Consider the following 19,949-nt stretch of genomic DNA (forward strand, 5'->3'; position numbering starts at 1 on the left):
TATTTTAGCAAATTGGCTGGCATAATTGTGCACATGCAATGCTTCCAGTTTGGATTCTAAATTGTTTTACAGTGTGAAGACAGTGACTCTTAGCATTTAATCCTCAGTATGTTTTCTGTATTTCAGTACTTGTCTCTATTTCAAAGACATGAAACTACAGACTGGCAGCATGGTGTAATGCTAAACTGCTCTTATAACAGAGAGAGCTTCAAACCCCAGGTGTGGCACTGCCATTATAATCAATAAGCATGTCACTGAACTTTAGTTGCTCCAGTAATTCATGTTTAAAAAGCTGTGCGAGTTGTTCCGGATATTTCTATTGTAAGGCAGTATGGAACCAATGACGAGACAGATTAGTAGTGTGGGGTGATAGAGTTCCTGACCCCCATATTTCAAGCCAGAGCAGAGACATTTGCCCAGCCCCCCACACAGACAAGCTGCCATCACCTCATCGGGACAACACTGACCCTCCAGGACACATCACCAAGGGAGGAGGGGGCTGATAAACTCACAATGGCAACTAATCAATATGTGACAGAGCAAGTCAATGCTAAGCCGCTGCCAAATGTGCCCAGCTTCTCTGGGGCAGCCCAGAGGAAGTGGCAACGAAAGCATGGCGTCAAAACAAAGCCAGTTTTTCTCATCGCACGCTAAGGGGTGTCCTGTTCCAGGAAGTGACGCAAGACATTCGCACGGTGCCGATCAGTTACGAAAGATAGGTTAGAATCAGTGACACTTTTCCTCCAAGTAAAAAATGATTCCAGTTTTTGGACGCCCCAGACATCATATGACAATGATCAAGTTGCGCAGTTCAGGGTGAGCCTCACTGGCATCAATCCAGTGTGCATCCATCAATCTCCACTCCTTCTATGTAACCCCAACAAACACTAATCAATATCTGTGGCCTAGATGGGAGGCCTAATCTGCCCCAGGACCGCCCCTGCCCCCCTCGACCCTTCCACTGATACACACCCATCCCACAACCAGCATTGTCTTTTTACAGTCCCAGAACAATATCCCCACAATATCTCTGTTACTGTGCACACGCTGTCCAGACACAGTTTTGTCAAACCTGGCCCAGTTCTTTTGTGTTTTCCGGAAAAGCCTTTAGAACCTTAAATTCAGCCTTACGGTAAATCAGTGACACAATATAGACGTGTCAATAAGAATCTTTCACATCTGATCAGTGAAAAATGAACCGGGCTGCAAAGTATCCTGTGAGGTGACAGAAAATCCTAATAAAAAGTTCCTTCCTGGCACATCTCTCCTCACTAGATTCCCCATATCATTTTAGACTTCAGATCAGATAATCCTTCATACTTCCCCACACTGGTTGGTCTGGAACCCTAAAATCTGTCCCTGTTGCTCTCTGTATGTCATTAAGGAGAAACGCGTTCAAATAAATGTTACAAGGGCAGAAATGTGGTGATTAAATGCTTTGTCATAAAACAAACAACACTTAAACTGACCAAACTATATGCCTCCAAATTTAGACATGTACAATACAATCAATTTTCATCCATTCAAATTCACATCACTTTGTTTTGAGACATTATAATGTATGACACTCACACTGAAGACCAGTTCTCAGTAAATCCCTGGATAACTGTGAACATTATTTTCCCTCATGCACAGCAAAAAACATTTCCTGGCTTTGGCATTGGGCACTGACTACAGTTGGGTCTGTACCCTTGTGTGGTTCTAATGACTTCCCACTCAAATCCCACTACAGGTTAGCCAAAGAGCACAGAAATGGGGCTGCTGGATGGCTCAGCCTGATAAGGCACTGTTTTCATGCGTGGAAGGGCCTAACAGTCTGGTATGGAATCTGAACTGTGTCAGGGCCCACTATGGCTGGCAGGGCGACACACAACTGGCTCTAGCACCACCCAGGGATGGGGGGGTTTCAGTTGGCTGGGACGGTCTCAGCTCACCCCGCAATGGCAACTGCTGCTGGTTGGTGGGGAAGGTCTGCTTAATAAGTTGTGCGTGAAGTTTCTTCCTCTGACCCACATCTATGGGTGATAAAAAGTGGCAGTTGACATCACTTTCAGAGGAGAGTGCATGCCTACCTGCACTCTCCCAAATCAATGATGGATATTGCAACAGTGAGCTCTGATAAATACATTTGGGTTATCCTAAATTGGGGACAAAAAATAAAGCATTTTTTTTTAAAGGGCGCATTGATAGTAGGGGAAGACTCATAAAAGCAGTGGCCATGACAACAGTACAGCTCTGCTAAACTTTGCGTTTCAAGCAGTTGTCAAATGAAGGGCTGTGTGCTCCTCAGCCTGCCTGAATCTGTGCCTTCAGAGAAACACAAGCCACCTGGGCCCAAAGCACCAAATTCAGGCCCTGATCCAATTTCCTTTGAGAATCCACATTCGAAACCATCCATCTCGGCAGCATTCATCCCTCAAGCCATAGATTTGTGAACACATATAGGCACCCAGATGAAGGCATTTCATGTGTTTACGTGGTGAAGACCCTGTTCAAAACCCTGCAATAGATTTCCAACCTGTCCAAGGTGTATCCCAGCCTCTCGCCCAATGCACACTGGAATAAGTTCCAGCACCCCCCGCGTCTCTGACCAGGATAAGCAGGTATAGATAATGGATGGATGGATGGATGTATCCTCAGTGGTTTGACTTTATAGGAACATAATCCTTGACTTTACAAACCATCAGCACAGTGGCTTTAGATCTGTTCTTGTGCTGTCAGTGTTGACTCACAGTTAATGTTAATCTGAGTTAAAGTTCATACAACTGTTTAGTAAGAATGTCACCGATATCCGGCCACTTTATACTAAGCAAACAACAAAGTAGAAACAGCAACTCAAAATTTATTCCCATGGACACAGCCACGAAGCCCCATGAAAAGAAAAGATATGATAGGCCGCTCAAAAAAATATGATACCATTAGTGATATTCTGCCATATCCATCCAGACATTTTTGCACCCCATCCAGCCTGGGCACCCTGAATCTTTACCACTCTTCATCACATCTGCAGGAGCCCTGTCTATGTCACTGCCCTACTTCAGCCCATATCTTTAACTGATCCAAAATTCTGAGGATGCAGTTGCCATAAAGATATTAAATGGGGCAAAGGGCCTCTGAGAGCAAGTACAAAACCCTGACCCACATGAGAGGGGATCTAAGAGAAGATGGCTGACAACATCTGCTCCAGTCCAGGGCAATTATTCTCCCCTGGCACTCTCTTCTCACCCTGAGGCAGGACCCAGTGCCCCAGTCAGATCACGCTAGGCATGGCTTCTCTTAGGATAGCCACCCCTGTGCCCGCCTTCTCCTGGCTCAGTTAAAGGGCACCCCAGGTTGCTCAATGACCCCAGCGAAGATTGGTTGGCCAAACCAATAATACATGTAAAACTCTCATTTGTAAGGCTGACTTCATTTATTTTGTTATGTGTATCTAGTTTCAAGTTATCTCAAATACTGCAAATACTTGCAGTTTCCTGAAAGCTTCAAGTTTCAAATTTAACAAGCTGCAAATATGAGCTATAAATATGTTTAATGAAAATTACATGGTAGCAAACAGCCACTTAAAAGATAGTTGAATTTCTTTTTCCCTGATATTTTTAGACATTATAATCCAATGACTTTGCATATGAACAGATTAATTTTTTAGTGTTCATTCAGAATTATAAACATACATATTAGTCAGGACTTCTTTCCTTGAGTGCAGTAGTCACATGTGTCATAGCAAATAGTTCCAACTGAAAACAAGATTTTTTGAAGAATAACCAGGTAATATACAACAAAAAAAATCAGGCAACATAACATCATTGTACAAGTTACTTGACATTATACCATAAGCCCCCCGAATATGCCAATACCAGCCATTGTATACCAAGCAGGTCACCAAAAACTGTAAATATATAAAATATCTTTCATTGCACACAAAAACTGTCTGGGTTTTATAAAATTAAATAAATAAATAAATACATTAAAACTGCAACAATATATATTAAAAGTGAACTGTCCCTTTAGGTACTGCTCTCAGTGGAACTGAATCCAAAAAAGGAATGCTTGCTAAAAACCTGGCAGCTTAAATGAATAAATGATCAATTTAACTGTAATGTCAAATTGAAATAGGTACATTGAGCTTTTAAAGTTTGTCATTTAAACAAGCAGACTTTAATCAACATCCCCGTGCTCTTTTAAAGCTTGGTGGACTGAAAAAGGGTCCAATCAGAGAGATACTTGTGAGAGTAATGCAGTAATTAAGTAAGTCATTTATATAGTATTTCCCCCAGGTCCCACACCCACACCCCACCAAAAAATAGTAAATAAAACTATTTTTTCATTTTTTTTCTTTATTTAATTATTATTATCATTATTATTATTATTATTATTATTATTATTATTATTGTTATTATTATTATTATTATTATTAATAATAATAATAAAACGTATTATCTGCCAACCCTGGAAATAAATTGAAGTTAGAGCAAAAGCGTTCACTCACAGAAAGAGGGTGTGCCCCCGGTTTGTGACTGAACAGGTTGGACAGCAAAGGGTTGATGTCATCGCTCAGTAATTTGCACAGATTATCAGTAATGCCTCTGCCACGCATTTAAACCTGGTTTGTGTACGCACGTGCACACGCACGCACAAACACGCACAAAGCCAAACAACCAAACAAGCGCACGAAAACAGAAGCGACGGAACCTGCAGCACCTTCAGCGCTAGTTAATCGGGACGCTTTTGGAGAGAGGGTTACACAAACCGGTGGTGCGGACAGAGACTAATGATAGCGGGATGTGCCTCGGCTTGCCGGGTGGGCAGTGGGTTCACATGACAGCAGCGAGGGGCTTGTGTGCACAGAGACTGCTGCTGGGCTTTCAGTCTGAATATTCAAATTCAGATGGTAGCCAGACTACCTTCAGAAAAAGAAAAGTTGAATTCTCTCCGTGATTTATTTTACAAGGCCGCAGAAGGCCCCCGACCATTTTTCGATAATTCTCCGGAACAATTTTTGTGCTAGTAGGAACACATTTTTAGAGTAAAGAATTTTCACCGGCCAAACTTTGTTGTGCTCAGCATCCCCAGTCCGCACCCTACTGCTTAGCTAAAAATAACACGCATGTAATAACTGTTCAAAATCAGGCACACAGTGCTGAGTCAAGCTCCCCCCTTACCACCACTCACTCAAGCAGTTCAGTCAGATGGACCAAACATGCCATTTCCCAGCATTCCACCTATGTGCATAACATGATGTGGCCGGTGAGGAAAAGCTGCTTAGCTGTTAAAAAGGAGCTGGAAAGAGTAACTGGGAGGCTGACTGCCGCTGGGGCTCTGGAATGACTTAAGATGACTGTCACTGAATGGCGAGGAGGCTGGGCTAATCTTTCTCTTCCACAAAGGTGCATGGAGCTAATCCCAGCCGCTGCCCTGAGCGGCACATTAAATACTAATTGTGAGTGTGGGAAGGCCAGCAGGCCTGACACCACTCTGGCCCTCTCACGGCCGGGGGAAATCTATCCCAGGGTGCCCTGTGGCAAGCGGCCCGTCGGCCGTCCCGGAGCCCCCCCGCTGTGAAGGTATTAGGTAAAGGGGGCTGTCTGGGCCATCGCCGGCAGGCGCATCACTCCTGGCATCCCGCGCGGTTTGGCTAAAACACACGGCGTAACAGCTTCTGCCGCACCACTGTTCATTGGACCAGGAAGTAATTACATCGATAGCCTCTGCGTTCATAATTTAGGGTATCAGATTTGAGTATAGCTGCATTTTTGGCAAGAGGAAGTGGTGCCATCATACAGACCTTGTGTGATGTCAGCTTTACCAAACAAATTTCATATTTTTCATAAATGTAAATATACATATGTATGTTCACTCAGAATGTCATCAGCGTGAATCTTGTGGGTCCACTGCGGGTGTACTCATGAGCAAGGTACCCATAATTCAGAATTGTATTGATAATGTGCACATGTGTATACACACACACATATACAGACACACACTTCATAGCAACTTCTTGTGACACAAAAAAACTGGTACAAAGGTACAAAAAAAAAAAACCTCTTTCAGTGAAAATGAAAATAAAAAATGACAACAAAATGATTTTGTCCAACAATTAAGTTAACCAACCCAAAGAGAATTAACGGTTACAACTGTGCATTGCTTCATCTTTTCAGGTCTTGATTTTTTAATGTAATGCGTCAGAAAAGACAAAAATAGGTTTAACTCTTTAAGATATGTGTGATCACATATATGTGATTAGAATGTTCTAATCTGAACATTCTATTGCTGATATGTCAATCACTGCTGGTAATTGAAAGTTCTAGAACACTGATTTATAATTTTGAAAAAAGACACATTCCAAAAAAACAACTCTTAGAAAGGTTATGACCACTTCTGAAACAAATTCTGCCGAAATAAAGTAATTTCACGCGGTAGAGTTAGTAGATGAAACCGGTGAAAAGTTTGTAATTTGTTTGTTGCACCATAAACAATCAGTAGCTTGCGTTGTGGATATTCAGATTAGTCGTTTTCAGCGTTGAGGATCACTTGGATAAAGCCAAATTGATTCAGTTTCTCCTTTGACATGCGTGTTAGACTATACTTTAAAAGCAGTGAGTAGTTTCACTATATGGCATGATAATTAGTCTAGTTTCTTGGAGTAGGCCTAAGATTTTAAATTTTAGTAAATACATCTCGTGTCATGTCCTGTTGCTCGTACATCAGTCTAATTGTTTCCTTTTAAATTGTTTCAATTTAAAAATTAATGTGAGGAACATCAGTTTGATCACGCAGTAATATGTTCATATATATTTGCTTATTTTCTGAAAAAGGCCTAATTTAGTTTAAGTTAAATGTCCCCTACCTTCTTCAAATGTTATGTAGGCTTTCGCTGGAATCGGCCTTGTTCATCCAATCTGGGCGTACAGGTAGCCTAATGGAATTATGTTTTTCCAAGATAAATTAAAAAAGACAATAATGGAGGTCGTTCAATTGCTTGCAATAAAAAAGATTAAGTGATATATATTATGAAAATCTTCATCGTCATCAATATTAATTGGACTTGAATTGTATTTTACAACAGGCAAATTTACGGAGGACAGAAGGGAAAAGCATTTCCAAAAGAAACATACCGCTGCATCGTACTGATTTGCATGCGATTAAAAACAAATAGCGCACATCTGGTCCTCACGGCCTTCTTACAATAAAATGTACTTTCCTGATAGTTGGGTCCGGTACTTTTAATAACGGAGATGACAAACAAATCTGAATTATTTTATGTTATGAATAAAGTTTGATGTAAATTTTTAGTTGAATGACAACCATGGATATGTCTCGGTAAGAGCAACAAGACGCTTCATGCGACGAAGGGGAACTAATTAAAGTATACTGAAATAACTTAAAAATGCGTAAACGAATAAAGGTAAACCAGCTATCATTCCATTTTACGAAAACTTAATTCCACAGTGGCGAAACCCCACTTTGTAATAAATCAGTTCGACAAAGACAATTCAGCCGAAAACTTCAGTTCTGCCTTTGTATTTTCTAATGTAATCTTAAGGTACTGGATAAATAAAAAGGTTACCAACAGGCCTATAACCCAATTATTCGGCTAATAGTTCTCAGTTGCAACCACGGGGTAACTGAGTAAATGGGCTAGAACAATTTGATGGTCCATATGGAAATTGCATAAATTAAACAGTTTTAAAATCGATCACGTATGGGGTTTCGATTGCACGTGCTTTCATATAAAGAAAATCACCTAGTTTACTGTAGGTACACACACTCACAAGCATCCGTATTAGACAGACGTATCTGCAGATTATGGGAACATGGTTAAAGGCGCCGTCTATACGATTGAAGTCTAAAGAAAACGGACACGAGGTAACATTAACCCGGAGAGGTCGAAAGCGTTTCATTAAAACGTCGAGGTAGAAGTATGTTTTCCAAGAAACGACATTTTTTGGCTTCAAAAAATATTTAATATGTAGGCGATAACCACATGACCAGGCTTAATCCCGACACACAAACATGTAGGCTACACCTGTGAATTGTTAACACTGTAAAAAAAAAATAAAAGCAAATATGACACTGACGATGGCTAAAAAAAGTCATGTTATCTATAAACATTAACATATTGCGATTTTAAACTGTAACGACCACATACTGGCTGCTTTTGTGGTATTTTAACAAAAGGATTTATGGTACAGATTAACCGTTCAAATTAATGATACATAGTGGTTGAATTAAAGCCCTAACGGCGTGCAACCTGTTTGCAGGCATTTCTTGGGTTTTTAGAACATAGGCCTACGGCAAACGAAAAAGTCACTTCTCATAAAAAAAAAAATAACGCTCAACGCGAAGACTGCCCGAAAACATTTTTAGGCCTATTAGTTTCCTCACCAAGCAACATTTATTAACATCGTTCAAATTGATGGCAAAACAATTTCCAAGTTTCGTCTCAGTAGCGTGTAACAGGGTAAAAGATTCGAGGACAAACATGAAACTCGAGTCGTTCATTGCGTTTTGTACAAATTTATTCGTTCTTTTGGAATAGAGAATGACCTTAATCTGTAGAAACAGTTTAAATAGTTCTCTGCGCCAGTGATATTCGTTAACCTGATACTGCCAAAACATATTACAGAAAAACTCACAAACCAAGAAAGAACATGTCAAAACGTACAGAGGTTCACAAGCTTCATAAAGAAAAGTAAAATACAACTATAAATAAACTTGCGCTTGCGACCCGCACAGTCTCATTACAACCTATTTAGTTCATGAAAAAAAAAAAAACAACTGTACACAAATTGGACATAGCCAGCACAAATCTTGACACTACAATTTAAGTGTAAACATTGACTTGTGATAGTTTAGTTTCCCTCTCCGCTGACAAGTCTTTCTGGAGCAACACTTTCGAGTGAGGAATTAAAATGAATAGTCCCAATTCTTCTACATAAGTAGATGTCTTATAAACGCTCGTGATAAAAGGCTCTTCAAATGCAAACGAGTCCTAGTCCAAGATATGTCATTTTAAAAACTTTTTAAAATGGACAACTCAGTATGAGATGAAAAAAAATGCATTTCTTAAAAAGCAATGCGTAAAACCTCCGAATAATGTTAAAATTTCAGAGATCAATGTTCAAGTATCCGAAGTACTTAACACTCAAGTCTTTTCAAATGTGGGTGAGGGGTAGCGTTCCGTTCACTCCAGTCCCGGCGCTTTGATAGTGCTGATGAACACTGTGTAACCTACTGGTCTGCAGAGTGGAGTGATCCGCTCCGTCTCCCCCGGGAGGAAGGTACATGCTTATCATATCCCTCAGGTCCCCCAAACACGCTCTTTGGGAGTGCGAAGTGATGGCCGGAGGAGGCGAACTTGTTTCGGTCTTGCACACGGATGCCATAGAACCTAAGCCCATCGCGCTGGTGGTCTGCTGTGTGTACGCCGGAGACATGCTGTAAGTGGATGCCGCATTCATGTAGGTCTGGGCGGTTGACATCATGGGGTACTGGAGCCCGGCCATCTCATACCGGTGCATTTGCTGAATTTGTGGGCTGTTCATGCTGGGATGCTGAGGGTATCCCAACTGATCCTGCATGAGGGAATAGGCGCTGTTGGTCCATCCGTTCATGTGTGCGTAGCTGTCCATCCTCTGTCCGACGGAGACGGTATTGTTGACAGCGTTCGTTCCAGGCGCCAGTAGTCCCCCAGGCAAGGAGTACTTGTCCTTCTTGAGTAAGGTCTTGGTCTTCCTGCGGGGTCGGTATTTATAATCCGGATGCTCCTTCATGTGCATGGCTCGCAGGCGCTTTGCTTCGTCAATGAAGGGTCGCTTCTCTGCGTCGGTCAACAGTTTCCAATCTGCCCCAAGACGCTTGCTGATCTCCGAGTTGTGCATTTTAGGATTTTCCTGAGCCATCTTCCTTCGCTGGCCCCGGGACCATACCATGAAGGCGTTCATGGGCCGCTTCACGCGGTCCTGGTCGTTGGCACTGCTGTTCTTACCATTGTTGCCGCCCGAGCCCGTATTAGACTGCGGAAGCGGGCTTTTTATCTCGGTTTCCATCATGCTATACATTCAACTGCCTTTAGAGTGCTCAGTTTTACCACGAAAAAAGACAGGATCAAAATAAAAATCAAAGGGAGAGGTAGTGTTCGTAAACAATCGAAACTAAAATGTTCAAAGTTGCAGTTTATGCCAAAGCTTTGGCACTTGCCACCGTCCGCTTGTTCTCGCCTCTCTTTCTGTTCACTTGCTTGCTCCACCTCACACGGGTCTTGAGTGAACTCTGAAAACTTATCCGCCAACCTCAGCTGTTAATAGTGGATTGCCATGTGATTTGGATTGACAGCATAACAATGAGCTCCATCCTGACCAATCACAGCAGGGCATTTCAAGCCTCTATCCAAATAGATGAGCTGGACAGCATGACCTCTGGTTAGAACTCGCCAAAATAAAATTTAAATGTAATGTTAAGTGACATTTACAACACGAGTGAAGTATAATATGTGAAACCTTAATTTACAGCTCAAAATGCTTGTTACATACAATTAATTCAATTTATATATCTTGTTAAACATAGTTAAATAACACTCGAATATTTGCAAAAATATAAGAATAATATCAATTTGTTTCCCTTGTTTCTACATTCAAAAGGACAGTAATTTATTGAATAGCCGAACAATTACAAAAACAACAACAAAAAACATATGGTTAGTCTTAAATCGTTTTCGTACAAACCCCGCCAAAGCAACATTAATAGTTTTATAATCATTCCTAATCTAATTCACTAGCCTATGTGTTTAGGGTATACACTCATTAACTTCAATTAGTTAACAGCCTATCAGCACACGGCCCTATATTTTCGCGCACATACTCACGCTTATAAATCAAGTTGACTGGCTAACTATCTTAGCAAAAATGTTCGCTTCACTTGTTTCCCTGAGCAAATGCATGTATGAGAGAAGGTAAAAGACTCATTGCGCGCTGACTGTCACAGTTGTATACATAGCGAAGGTTAATTCACTTGAGCTTTATTCCATAAAATGAAAACTTGGATAAATAACTGAAGCATATGTTTGGGGTGTTTTTTGTGATCCACACTTGCGACAGAAAACAACTGTAGGCTATTTATGTATATTCGGATTCTAAAGAACCGAGAGCAGCTTAACGCTGTGCTTGTCTCGAAGCAGAAGCATTCCTCTCCGTATGCAGCGATACGACGATATCATGAGAGTTTGACACACTCCAGAAATTGAAAATCCCGGTTTTCCATTTGTATTTCTTTTTCAAATTGGGACAAAACATAACTTCTACAAATTATTCACACAATGACAAAAATGCATCCGCCGTGTTGCAGTCTCGTTAAAGTATAAGCTATAACCGGTAACCGCGATTTACTCTGGAAGGATTTAATGTTAAGTCCATTAAAAAAATAAAAATAAAATCTCTTGCGTGCATGTTTTATTAATCTTTATTTAAAATATATCTTTTTAAAATCCTGACACCAGTATATTTACGCTATAATATACCGATTACTTAAAATATAACTGTATGCTACAAAATACATTTGAAGTAACCAACTTAATTCTTACCTTATCGTATTTTGCGAATATCTGTGTTTTGAATGACGCGAAACTGTATTTTGAATGACACGAAGTTTTCAGCGAGAACTTAGTGTTTCCAAGAGAAACGAAGACTGCGATAGTACATCACTGCCCTCTTGTGGTAAATTGTGTACTTAAATGTATATGAGGAGACGATTTTAATATTTAGGCCCATATTTTTATGTTTACAAGGACAATGTCAGCAAATAATGAATATTGGTAATCACTGAATAAAATAGGCTACTTGAATGATCGTATTTAAGAACAGCGAATAGGTTACTGCCAGAGACAAGCGCACTGTGTTTATTGTCCTTGGACAATGTTTTTAATGACCAAGGCTAGGCTATTTCTGTTAACATTAAAAACCAATATCATTATCTTAAGTAACAAAGCAACTTATTTTATATTATAGGTTACTGGTACAAAAAAAAGTTTTCACAAAAGAAAAATGTTTTTCGAAAGTATGCATTTTGGTCTGATGCAAGGTAGCTGCATCCTCGTAATGCTTCATTTTTGCAGGCGAAGGCCACGCATTTTCGATAAAGAAATGCCCTCGTTTGCAGTGTAACATGAGATTAAAATCTGAACAATTGTCCAGCAGCTGAATTCCTCTTGTGGAACAGTCTGAGTAAGGATATATTTCATGTAACAGGAATCATAAACATGATAGGTCAAGTATATTTTGCTGGGGCTTCAGCTTCTGATTTGGACTAGTAACCACCGAACTTGACAAAACTACACTAGCCTTTTTTTCTTCGGTAGCGGTGAAAACGCGATGTTTTATCTATTATCTTGAGGGCGTGCGCAGCCTGTTGACAGATAAATTGCCATTATTACTACGGCAACACGGTGATAACAAACTGCTATTTCATATACCAATACAAATTGTTTCCTTGACACGTTGCATTCCTGATATATAAATTATACTAAATTAAAAATGTCATATTTGAATATGTAATATTTAGGGTGACTAATAATTAAATATGAATTCTACAAACTTGAGAATTGTGAAAGGGACTTCTGCATTTTAGAACTTGCAAAGTTTTGGAGCACGGCGCTGTGAAGACCCAATAAATAAAATGCATCCTTTGAAGAACATGCTCTGAGATTTAAACAATACAGCTAATATCTTAAAAGCTTTGTTTTAGCTTTAAGAAATTTTGAACAGATTTATGAAATAAGTTGGTCAAAACGTTTTTATAGCCTTTGACAAAATAAACCTGTCACTGACGGCTTCTGTTCAGCAGTTGTGTGAGTGGGATTCTCAACACAACCTCAGGCAAACTTCTCACCTGCTGTTTACAACGCTCTGTGACCATTAAGTATATCGTCGCCTCTTAACAGTTAGACCGCTTAAGCCCGGAGTGTGAACAATTTAAGTTAATGAATATTTACCAGCTACCAAGAATCGCGAAGAAATTAAGAAATTCAAGAGGAAAACTCTTGTTTTCAACCCTGTCCGATGTGTGTCACGTTGAAAGAACTGCTGACGCTGATGCGTTTTTATTATTTATCGCATGATTTTTTTTGTATGAAGTTATATACGCGCTAATGTCAATGCTTTCTGGATGCGTAAGGTTAGCCCTGAAGAATGTATAATTGCCGTTATTTTGTAAAGAGAAATTGTCATCAGGACTGCAGCCTTGGCTTGTAAAGTTTTTATTTCCTAAAATATAGGCTATGCAGCTTAATTACATTTGAACGGTATAGTTGCATGCGCATCAAATTAAGTGCGATATCTTATAGTGTCATTCAGATAGATTGTCCGAAGTCATTTCAATGCAATCAAATTGACAAAACACAAGTCCAAAAAAAATAAAAATAAGAAAAATCAACAAGAGATTCGCAAAAGACATCCTTAACATCTGCACTGCAAGGGAATTTGTGTCAAGTGTCAACATGGATACAAAATCGTCAGCTATGTGTCTACTGAATGAAACGAGTCAAAAGATGGTAGGAGGTAACAGGAGCTTCAACACGAGTATTTGATCACCCAAGAGCATGTAACAGAAGCCTGCGTAACGTTATTGTCGTGTAATGCGCATTATTGACATTTGCAATTGGCAACAATTAGGCCAAATTTAGAGGCACCTCGTAATGCAATGTAATTTCCAGGTAGGCCTAATCACTTCAAGCATCGCTTCTCCGTTGCATTACACATTTCAGTACAGTAAAAAGAACTCTGCTTGTGTATATGTGTAGTCTATGCACTTCATCTGCTAATAGGCCTACTGCTACACCACTAGCCTACATTATCAACCTGCTTGAATCACTAACTGGATGATATTTCGACCTCGGTTTAATTTACTTATTCTGTTAATATGCCATTCTGGCCAGACGTTAAATTTAAAAAAATTAAACGAAAAGGCGCAAATTGCCCATTCCCCAGAGCAGGCCAGAATACTTAATAGACTCAGAGCAAAATTAACAATTGTTTGTAAAGACCCGCTAACCCCCTTGGGTGCCAGAGTGTACAGGTCCTCAGGCTGATATGAACGGGTCCAGGCAGGAGCTAAACTTCTAATTAGTGGTTGTTGCAGTCTTACTAATTCTGAGAGAACGGTGATTTGTTTATCATGGAAGATCGGAGGAACAGATCCCCTTGTAATCTCCTTATGGAAATAGACCCAACAGCGGGGAAAGAAAAGCTGCTGAATTCAAGACTCGGTATTTTGTGCAGTAAGTTTCCTAATTAACGCGAACACAGGGCGAAGACCACCAGCGTAGCCCGGCAATGTTGCTGCTCAGCAGGCACCTGAACTCAAAGCCCCTCGGCCAAAAGCACTGAAACGCGGTAGTGCGAGGAGCGATTCTCCAGTCACGTGCGCCACGGTCTTTCTCGGATGTGCCCACATTTCAGAAATTCTTTTCATTATTGCATTGGCCGGACGAGTTGGTATCACAACAGTCAATGTGTTTTGGTCATTTCGAATGGCTGAACAGCAAACTGTATGATGGTCGGAAATTGTAAACAATATTCACATGGACAAATAATAGGCCTATTATCTACATTATAATCGGCATCATAGTTAATCGACTGAAACAGTAAATAAATAGCCATATACGGTACCATAATGATGACTGTAAATACATAAAAGCAAGGCTTCGTGGTTATGTCTGTATAGACTAAATAAAATTTGGACCGTCGACATACTAAACAAATTTCTTTACGTTAAAAACCATTTATAAGGCATTTAACTGGACTTCACAGAGTCTGACAGTTGTGACAATCCTATTAAATGGAGCCCTCTTAAAAAGTCTGGTATAAATGCACGGGTTAAAATATATAGGCTATTTAGATTATAGAAACAAATAAAATCGTTAATATCTCCATTAAAGTGATATAAGATCGCTTAGGCTGTAGGACGATTTATGTGAACTTTAATAAAATTGTGCTCGTCATCGTAATAATAATCATCATCATTATCATCATCAAAAAATAATTAACTTATACAATGTGCACATTGACGTTATTATAGAATTCTAATCTAATATGAGTCATATGTGATAATTTACACACATAACCTAGGCTAAAATAAATAAATAAATAAAAATTACAAATAAAATGCTATTCTCATTAACTTGACCCAGACAGTCCGCTGAGAAAAGAACATAGGGCCGACGTAGGTGTCCTGGCGCTTTCTGTCGGTGGGTGGTAGTCGCGACATAGCGTGGACGTTGTTTGCAAATTGGGAAGATGTCGCGGCCACGTTGCCTCCCGTGACTCTGCTACAGAATCAGGTTGTGTCAAAAGCATCAAACAAAACATCGTAGTTTCCACAGGCATAGAAATAATACCAGGAATATTTTCCTTTTTGTTCCAAACGCAGTCCAAGTCTCACGATTTAGGCTACTCTTGTAATCAAATCTTGAAATTTTCTGTAGTCCTATTTATTTATTAGCTCTCAAATGTTTTGCTTTATAAATCAGACAGAAATATGTATTTAAAAGTTTGATGTTTTCTTTGACAAAACTTTCCGATGCACAAACTACGGCGTTACGTTGCCGCGCTGTCAGGGAACAAACACTCGACGGAAAAACTTCAAGCCCATTATTCGTGTCCTATATGATGAGCGGTATAATTTCATTAAACTGTTAATGTGCTGGACCGGCGAATAAACGGTTCAAAAAGATGGACAATGTAACGACTCATAATCTGTTAATAAGATAATATTGTATCGTTCCAAGACATGACAAATATGGTGTGCATCAAAATTTAAGAAAGTTTACTTTGGCGTCATACATTTGAATTGAAGTTTTCCGCTATTAAAATAAACCTGCATTGCGGTTCCCACAAATAGAATCGGGTCACAGAAACTCATTGAATGAATTTTAAGTGAGCAAGGCCAGAATATTAACAATAGACCCATAGACTACACATTATGACATTACACAAAAAAGGAAGACTTCGTCCAAGAGGACTGCAGGTATATGAAGTCAAGACGATGCGATTGGAATTCACCAGATCTTCTAAAAAAATTATGTCCAAAGAAAAGTTACAAGTCAACTCACTGAAAAGCTTTTAAGCTCTAGCTAAGTGTAAAACAGAAAATATTGTGTTTTAACGAGCTTCCCCTTTAGATGTTCTTTCCTTTCGCCATGTAGTCTACCTCATAAATAAACAAAATGTATGGGATATTCCAAACCAGTTGTATTTATTTTAATAATCACCTTTCAAGATATAAATATTCCCTCAAAGGCCAATTGCAACAATTAACAATTACGTTAAATGCTCATTTACACTCTGAGTAAGTCTGTAGAATCAATAACTTTGTCTCAATCCAGTGACCACGGACAAGAACACTGAGTAACAGTAATTAACACAGAATGGTTTTTCAATTACGTCGACAATGGAGACAGTCTCATTAAGATTTGCATGATTTTTGGACCCGTAATGCAAATGAAGATGCGATTTAAACACGGTCCGCTATTCCCATTGTATCGTGCTGAATAGTTGCGTGCCCGCTCGTTTCAACGCAGGTAAAGTAATATTCACGGGTCATTAAAAAGGAAGGACATCACCATAACATACGCTGATGTCAGTAAAAGTCAGGACAGTCGGTCAAGACACGAAAGGGCAGTTATTAAAATGATTTACATATTACATAAGTGTATTATACGCATATGAACTACATAAATATAACGCAAATAGCATAAAGAAGAATTAGTAGGCCTACCCAATTATGGTGTTTGGAGACTTCCTTGAAGCAGTTTTTAAATTTGCGTTTCATTGAATAAGCTTGCCAGCATCGGTCGAAGGGTCCCAGCTCAAAGTCGGCTTGGAGTGCTCTAATCAGAAACATAACTACGTTTTCAAACGTAGCTGATATACATGATCTAAATGTAGGTTACAACTTATTTCACTGCTATAACTTTGGATCAAAACTAATTAAGCCCCTCAATATTTGGTTATCAGAGTACTGCTAATTTATAATAGGGCCTACACTGAAAAAAACCTTCATTGGATGAACCTAAAATTTTACTTCAGTTTGGTACACCTATATTTGTCAGGTTTTCTTTTGGTGCAGAAGTTTACCCAAAATTTGGAACCAAGATTTTCTAGTTGAGAAAACCTTAAAAAAATTTTTTTTTTAAAAGGCCTACATAGGTGTAACAAATTGAAGTAGCCTACATTTTAGGCTTATCCTCTTAAACATTTCAGTGTAGGCCCAATTATAAAATCACAGTTTATCATTACGTCATTACAATTCAATTCGAACCTCAGGCAAACACCTTCGGGCAATCTTCCATTTTACTAAATGATTAGGTATCGTTGTCGGTGTTAGGGTAGGCCTAAGATACCACGAGCCGCATTTTCAAAAACCATCAACTCCTCTTGTAAGGCCAAAGAAAGCGAATTTAAAAAATAGATTAAGATTATTTCGTTAAAGCTAATTGTTGTGGGATTATAATGAAAGCAATCACAGCGTCCTTTAGTTCGTTTCATTAGAGGAGTATAAGTGGTGTTATATTTATCTCGCTGCAATTTAAAAAGCTTCGTTCGCCAAATGCCTTTGCTCACAAACGACCGGGCAACTAATTGAAGGAGATTGAAATAGAGCGCCGCGAGATAAAGGTCCTGTCCCATTCTGTGTGGCGTCACTATGTATAATTGAAGACTTGTTTCTGCTAGACAAGGAAGAATCAAACAACCATTTCCATTTCCCTCAATAAAGTCATCCTGATGCACTTTAGGCAAATTAATAGTCTGCAAATTTAAGAGAGGCAAAGTCGAAACCGGTTTTCGGGAGAAACTTTAGGCTAGTCCTGGAATGTCCTGGAATTTTTTCTAAAGAAGAATAATAACAACAACAAAAACAACAACAATAATAATAATAATTCACACCTTAAAATTGTTCTGACCTATATACAATTCCTATCGCTTGTACACCTGTGTGTGATAAACCGCAATATTTAATTTGTACACGTAGTCCAAGACACGATTGTTCCCCGGGAACAGAAGCTCTGGCAGGCGCTAATCCCGTTTAGCCTACATTAGGCTACTGCACGTGTGATAACGCACGATGTGGCTGCGAAACGGCACAGGCAATCTCTTCCGTTTTAAGCGGCATTAAACCTCTGATGAACCCAAGTAGGCTGTGGGCTACTGCTTGCCTAGAGGCTGTGAGAATTCTCTGCTGTTCTGTTTCTTCACTGCCCATCACGAGAAACTTAAGGGAAGGCACATGGCGACGACTACTGATACTACTACTGCTACCACTACTACTACTACTACTACTACTACTAATAATAATAATATTAATAGTAATAATAATAATAAAATAATAATAATAGTAACAACAACAACCACAATAATAATAATAATAATAATAATAATAATAATGTGGAAAAGTATGCGGTAACAGAATTCCCTTGACAGGGAAGATGGTTGATTAAATTATTTTCTATGACAGTAGCTGCGTAAAACCTTGCACGGAATCAGAGAGGCTTTCATTACTAAACAGGATAAGTGTAAAACCCTGGCAGATGAAAGAGATGTTGTTCTCCACCTCTATAACACACTCCATTTCCATGTACTTTCAATCTGATTCACACATGTAGCCCGTCATTTGCAGTGTTGTGCAGGTCTAATGAATTTGCTCCTAATGAGGGAGACAGGAAGTTTATTCAGCCCACCCTTAGCAGGCTAGGAGATGAATAAATTACCACTATAGGCACATCTGTGTCACTGAAAGCACTTCAGTCGTTTTGATGGAGACACAGCCATTCAAGCGTTTAGAATTGAGGCAAACATTCACACAGCCCAACTCCATCTCTGCTGTCATTAGCATCATTTAGCGCACAGCCTTTTTCATGTGGTGCAACAAAGCTACACGAGAGTTTCACACCTCTGTCAGGGTGGATGGAAAGTGCATTCTAGCCACCGTTATTGCAGGAGCGGTTGTGTTTTCATTGCATTGCTTCTCTAGCATATTAACTGCATTCACTCTGAAGGCTGTACCATCATGCGTTCCGGAATGTTTTTTAGGGTTACTGTCTCCGTGCGGTCACTTTCTCTCTTAGAACATACAACAAGCATATGCTGTTGTTTATTTCCTATAGCTTCAAGTGAAGAGTGCCTTTAAAAAGCAACAGACCAAGCATATCCTTCTTCATTATGTTACACTGAGAGTGGATCCAGTCCGAGGCTGCTGACAGAGACCCCGGTGTAATCTCTTTAACCCGCGACTGTCAGGAACAGACAAGGCGTGACAACAGAACACTCGCAACATTCCATCTCACGTAGCTACAAAAGCCTTAGTCTACACAACCAAAGGCTCTTCCTCTCCCTCCTCTCCTCTCTGACTTTTAAACCGTACTTTCGCTCACACAGTTGTCACCCTAAAAACGTTTGTCCGCTTGCAGTCATGCAACATCCAACTTTGGGAGGATAACCAAAGAAATGTGGTGGACCTATTTACCATACTGTATAATTTGTATTGATCTCCATGCCGTGAAACATCTGTGAATGCACAAGCCCACGAAACACAAGGCTAATGGGTAAAACACTGATAGGCCTGCTATGTGCTTTTCCAGCAGAACAGATTTCGAAAATATCACTGTAACTACTTCCATAGTAGGGTAAAGTAATCCACAGTTATACATTTTCTGCCACGCATTAAATAAAAAAGAGACTTATAATTTCTCATCCTTTCACAAAATCCATTTCTGCTAGATTACTGTTTTAATTAAGCATAAAATTATCATAAATTTGAGTTTGTTTCTGAGTCATTGAGTTGAGTTGGATGTTACAATTTCATTTCTGAGAATGAAGACAATAGACATTTAGTCCAGATAGTATAGGGAACAAATCCAAATAGAATTTGAAAGAATTTCCTTTTACAACAAAAAATACATTTAG

The 19,949-nt window shown here is 39.5% G+C and overlaps 1 protein-coding gene and 1 long non-coding RNA gene across 2 annotated transcripts in view; both read right to left on the reverse strand.

Moving 5' to 3' along the window:
* The window catches only part of LOC118234883, a 42,352-nt gene that overhangs the window by 17,044 nt on the left and 5,359 nt on the right, over positions 1–19,949 (reverse strand). The window lies entirely within an intron of this gene.
* Positions 8,499–10,470, reverse strand: LOC118234882 (transcription factor Sox-3). Its single transcript, XM_035431720.1, has one exon. The coding sequence runs from the start codon at positions 10,056–10,058 to the stop codon at positions 9,153–9,155; it is 906 nt and encodes a 301-aa protein (XP_035287611.1). The 5' UTR covers positions 10,059–10,470; the 3' UTR covers positions 8,499–9,152.

This window comes from Anguilla anguilla, chromosome 9 (genome assembly GCF_013347855.1).
Source record: "Anguilla anguilla isolate fAngAng1 chromosome 9, fAngAng1.pri, whole genome shotgun sequence".
Lineage (NCBI taxonomy): Eukaryota > Metazoa > Chordata > Actinopteri > Anguilliformes > Anguillidae > Anguilla > Anguilla anguilla.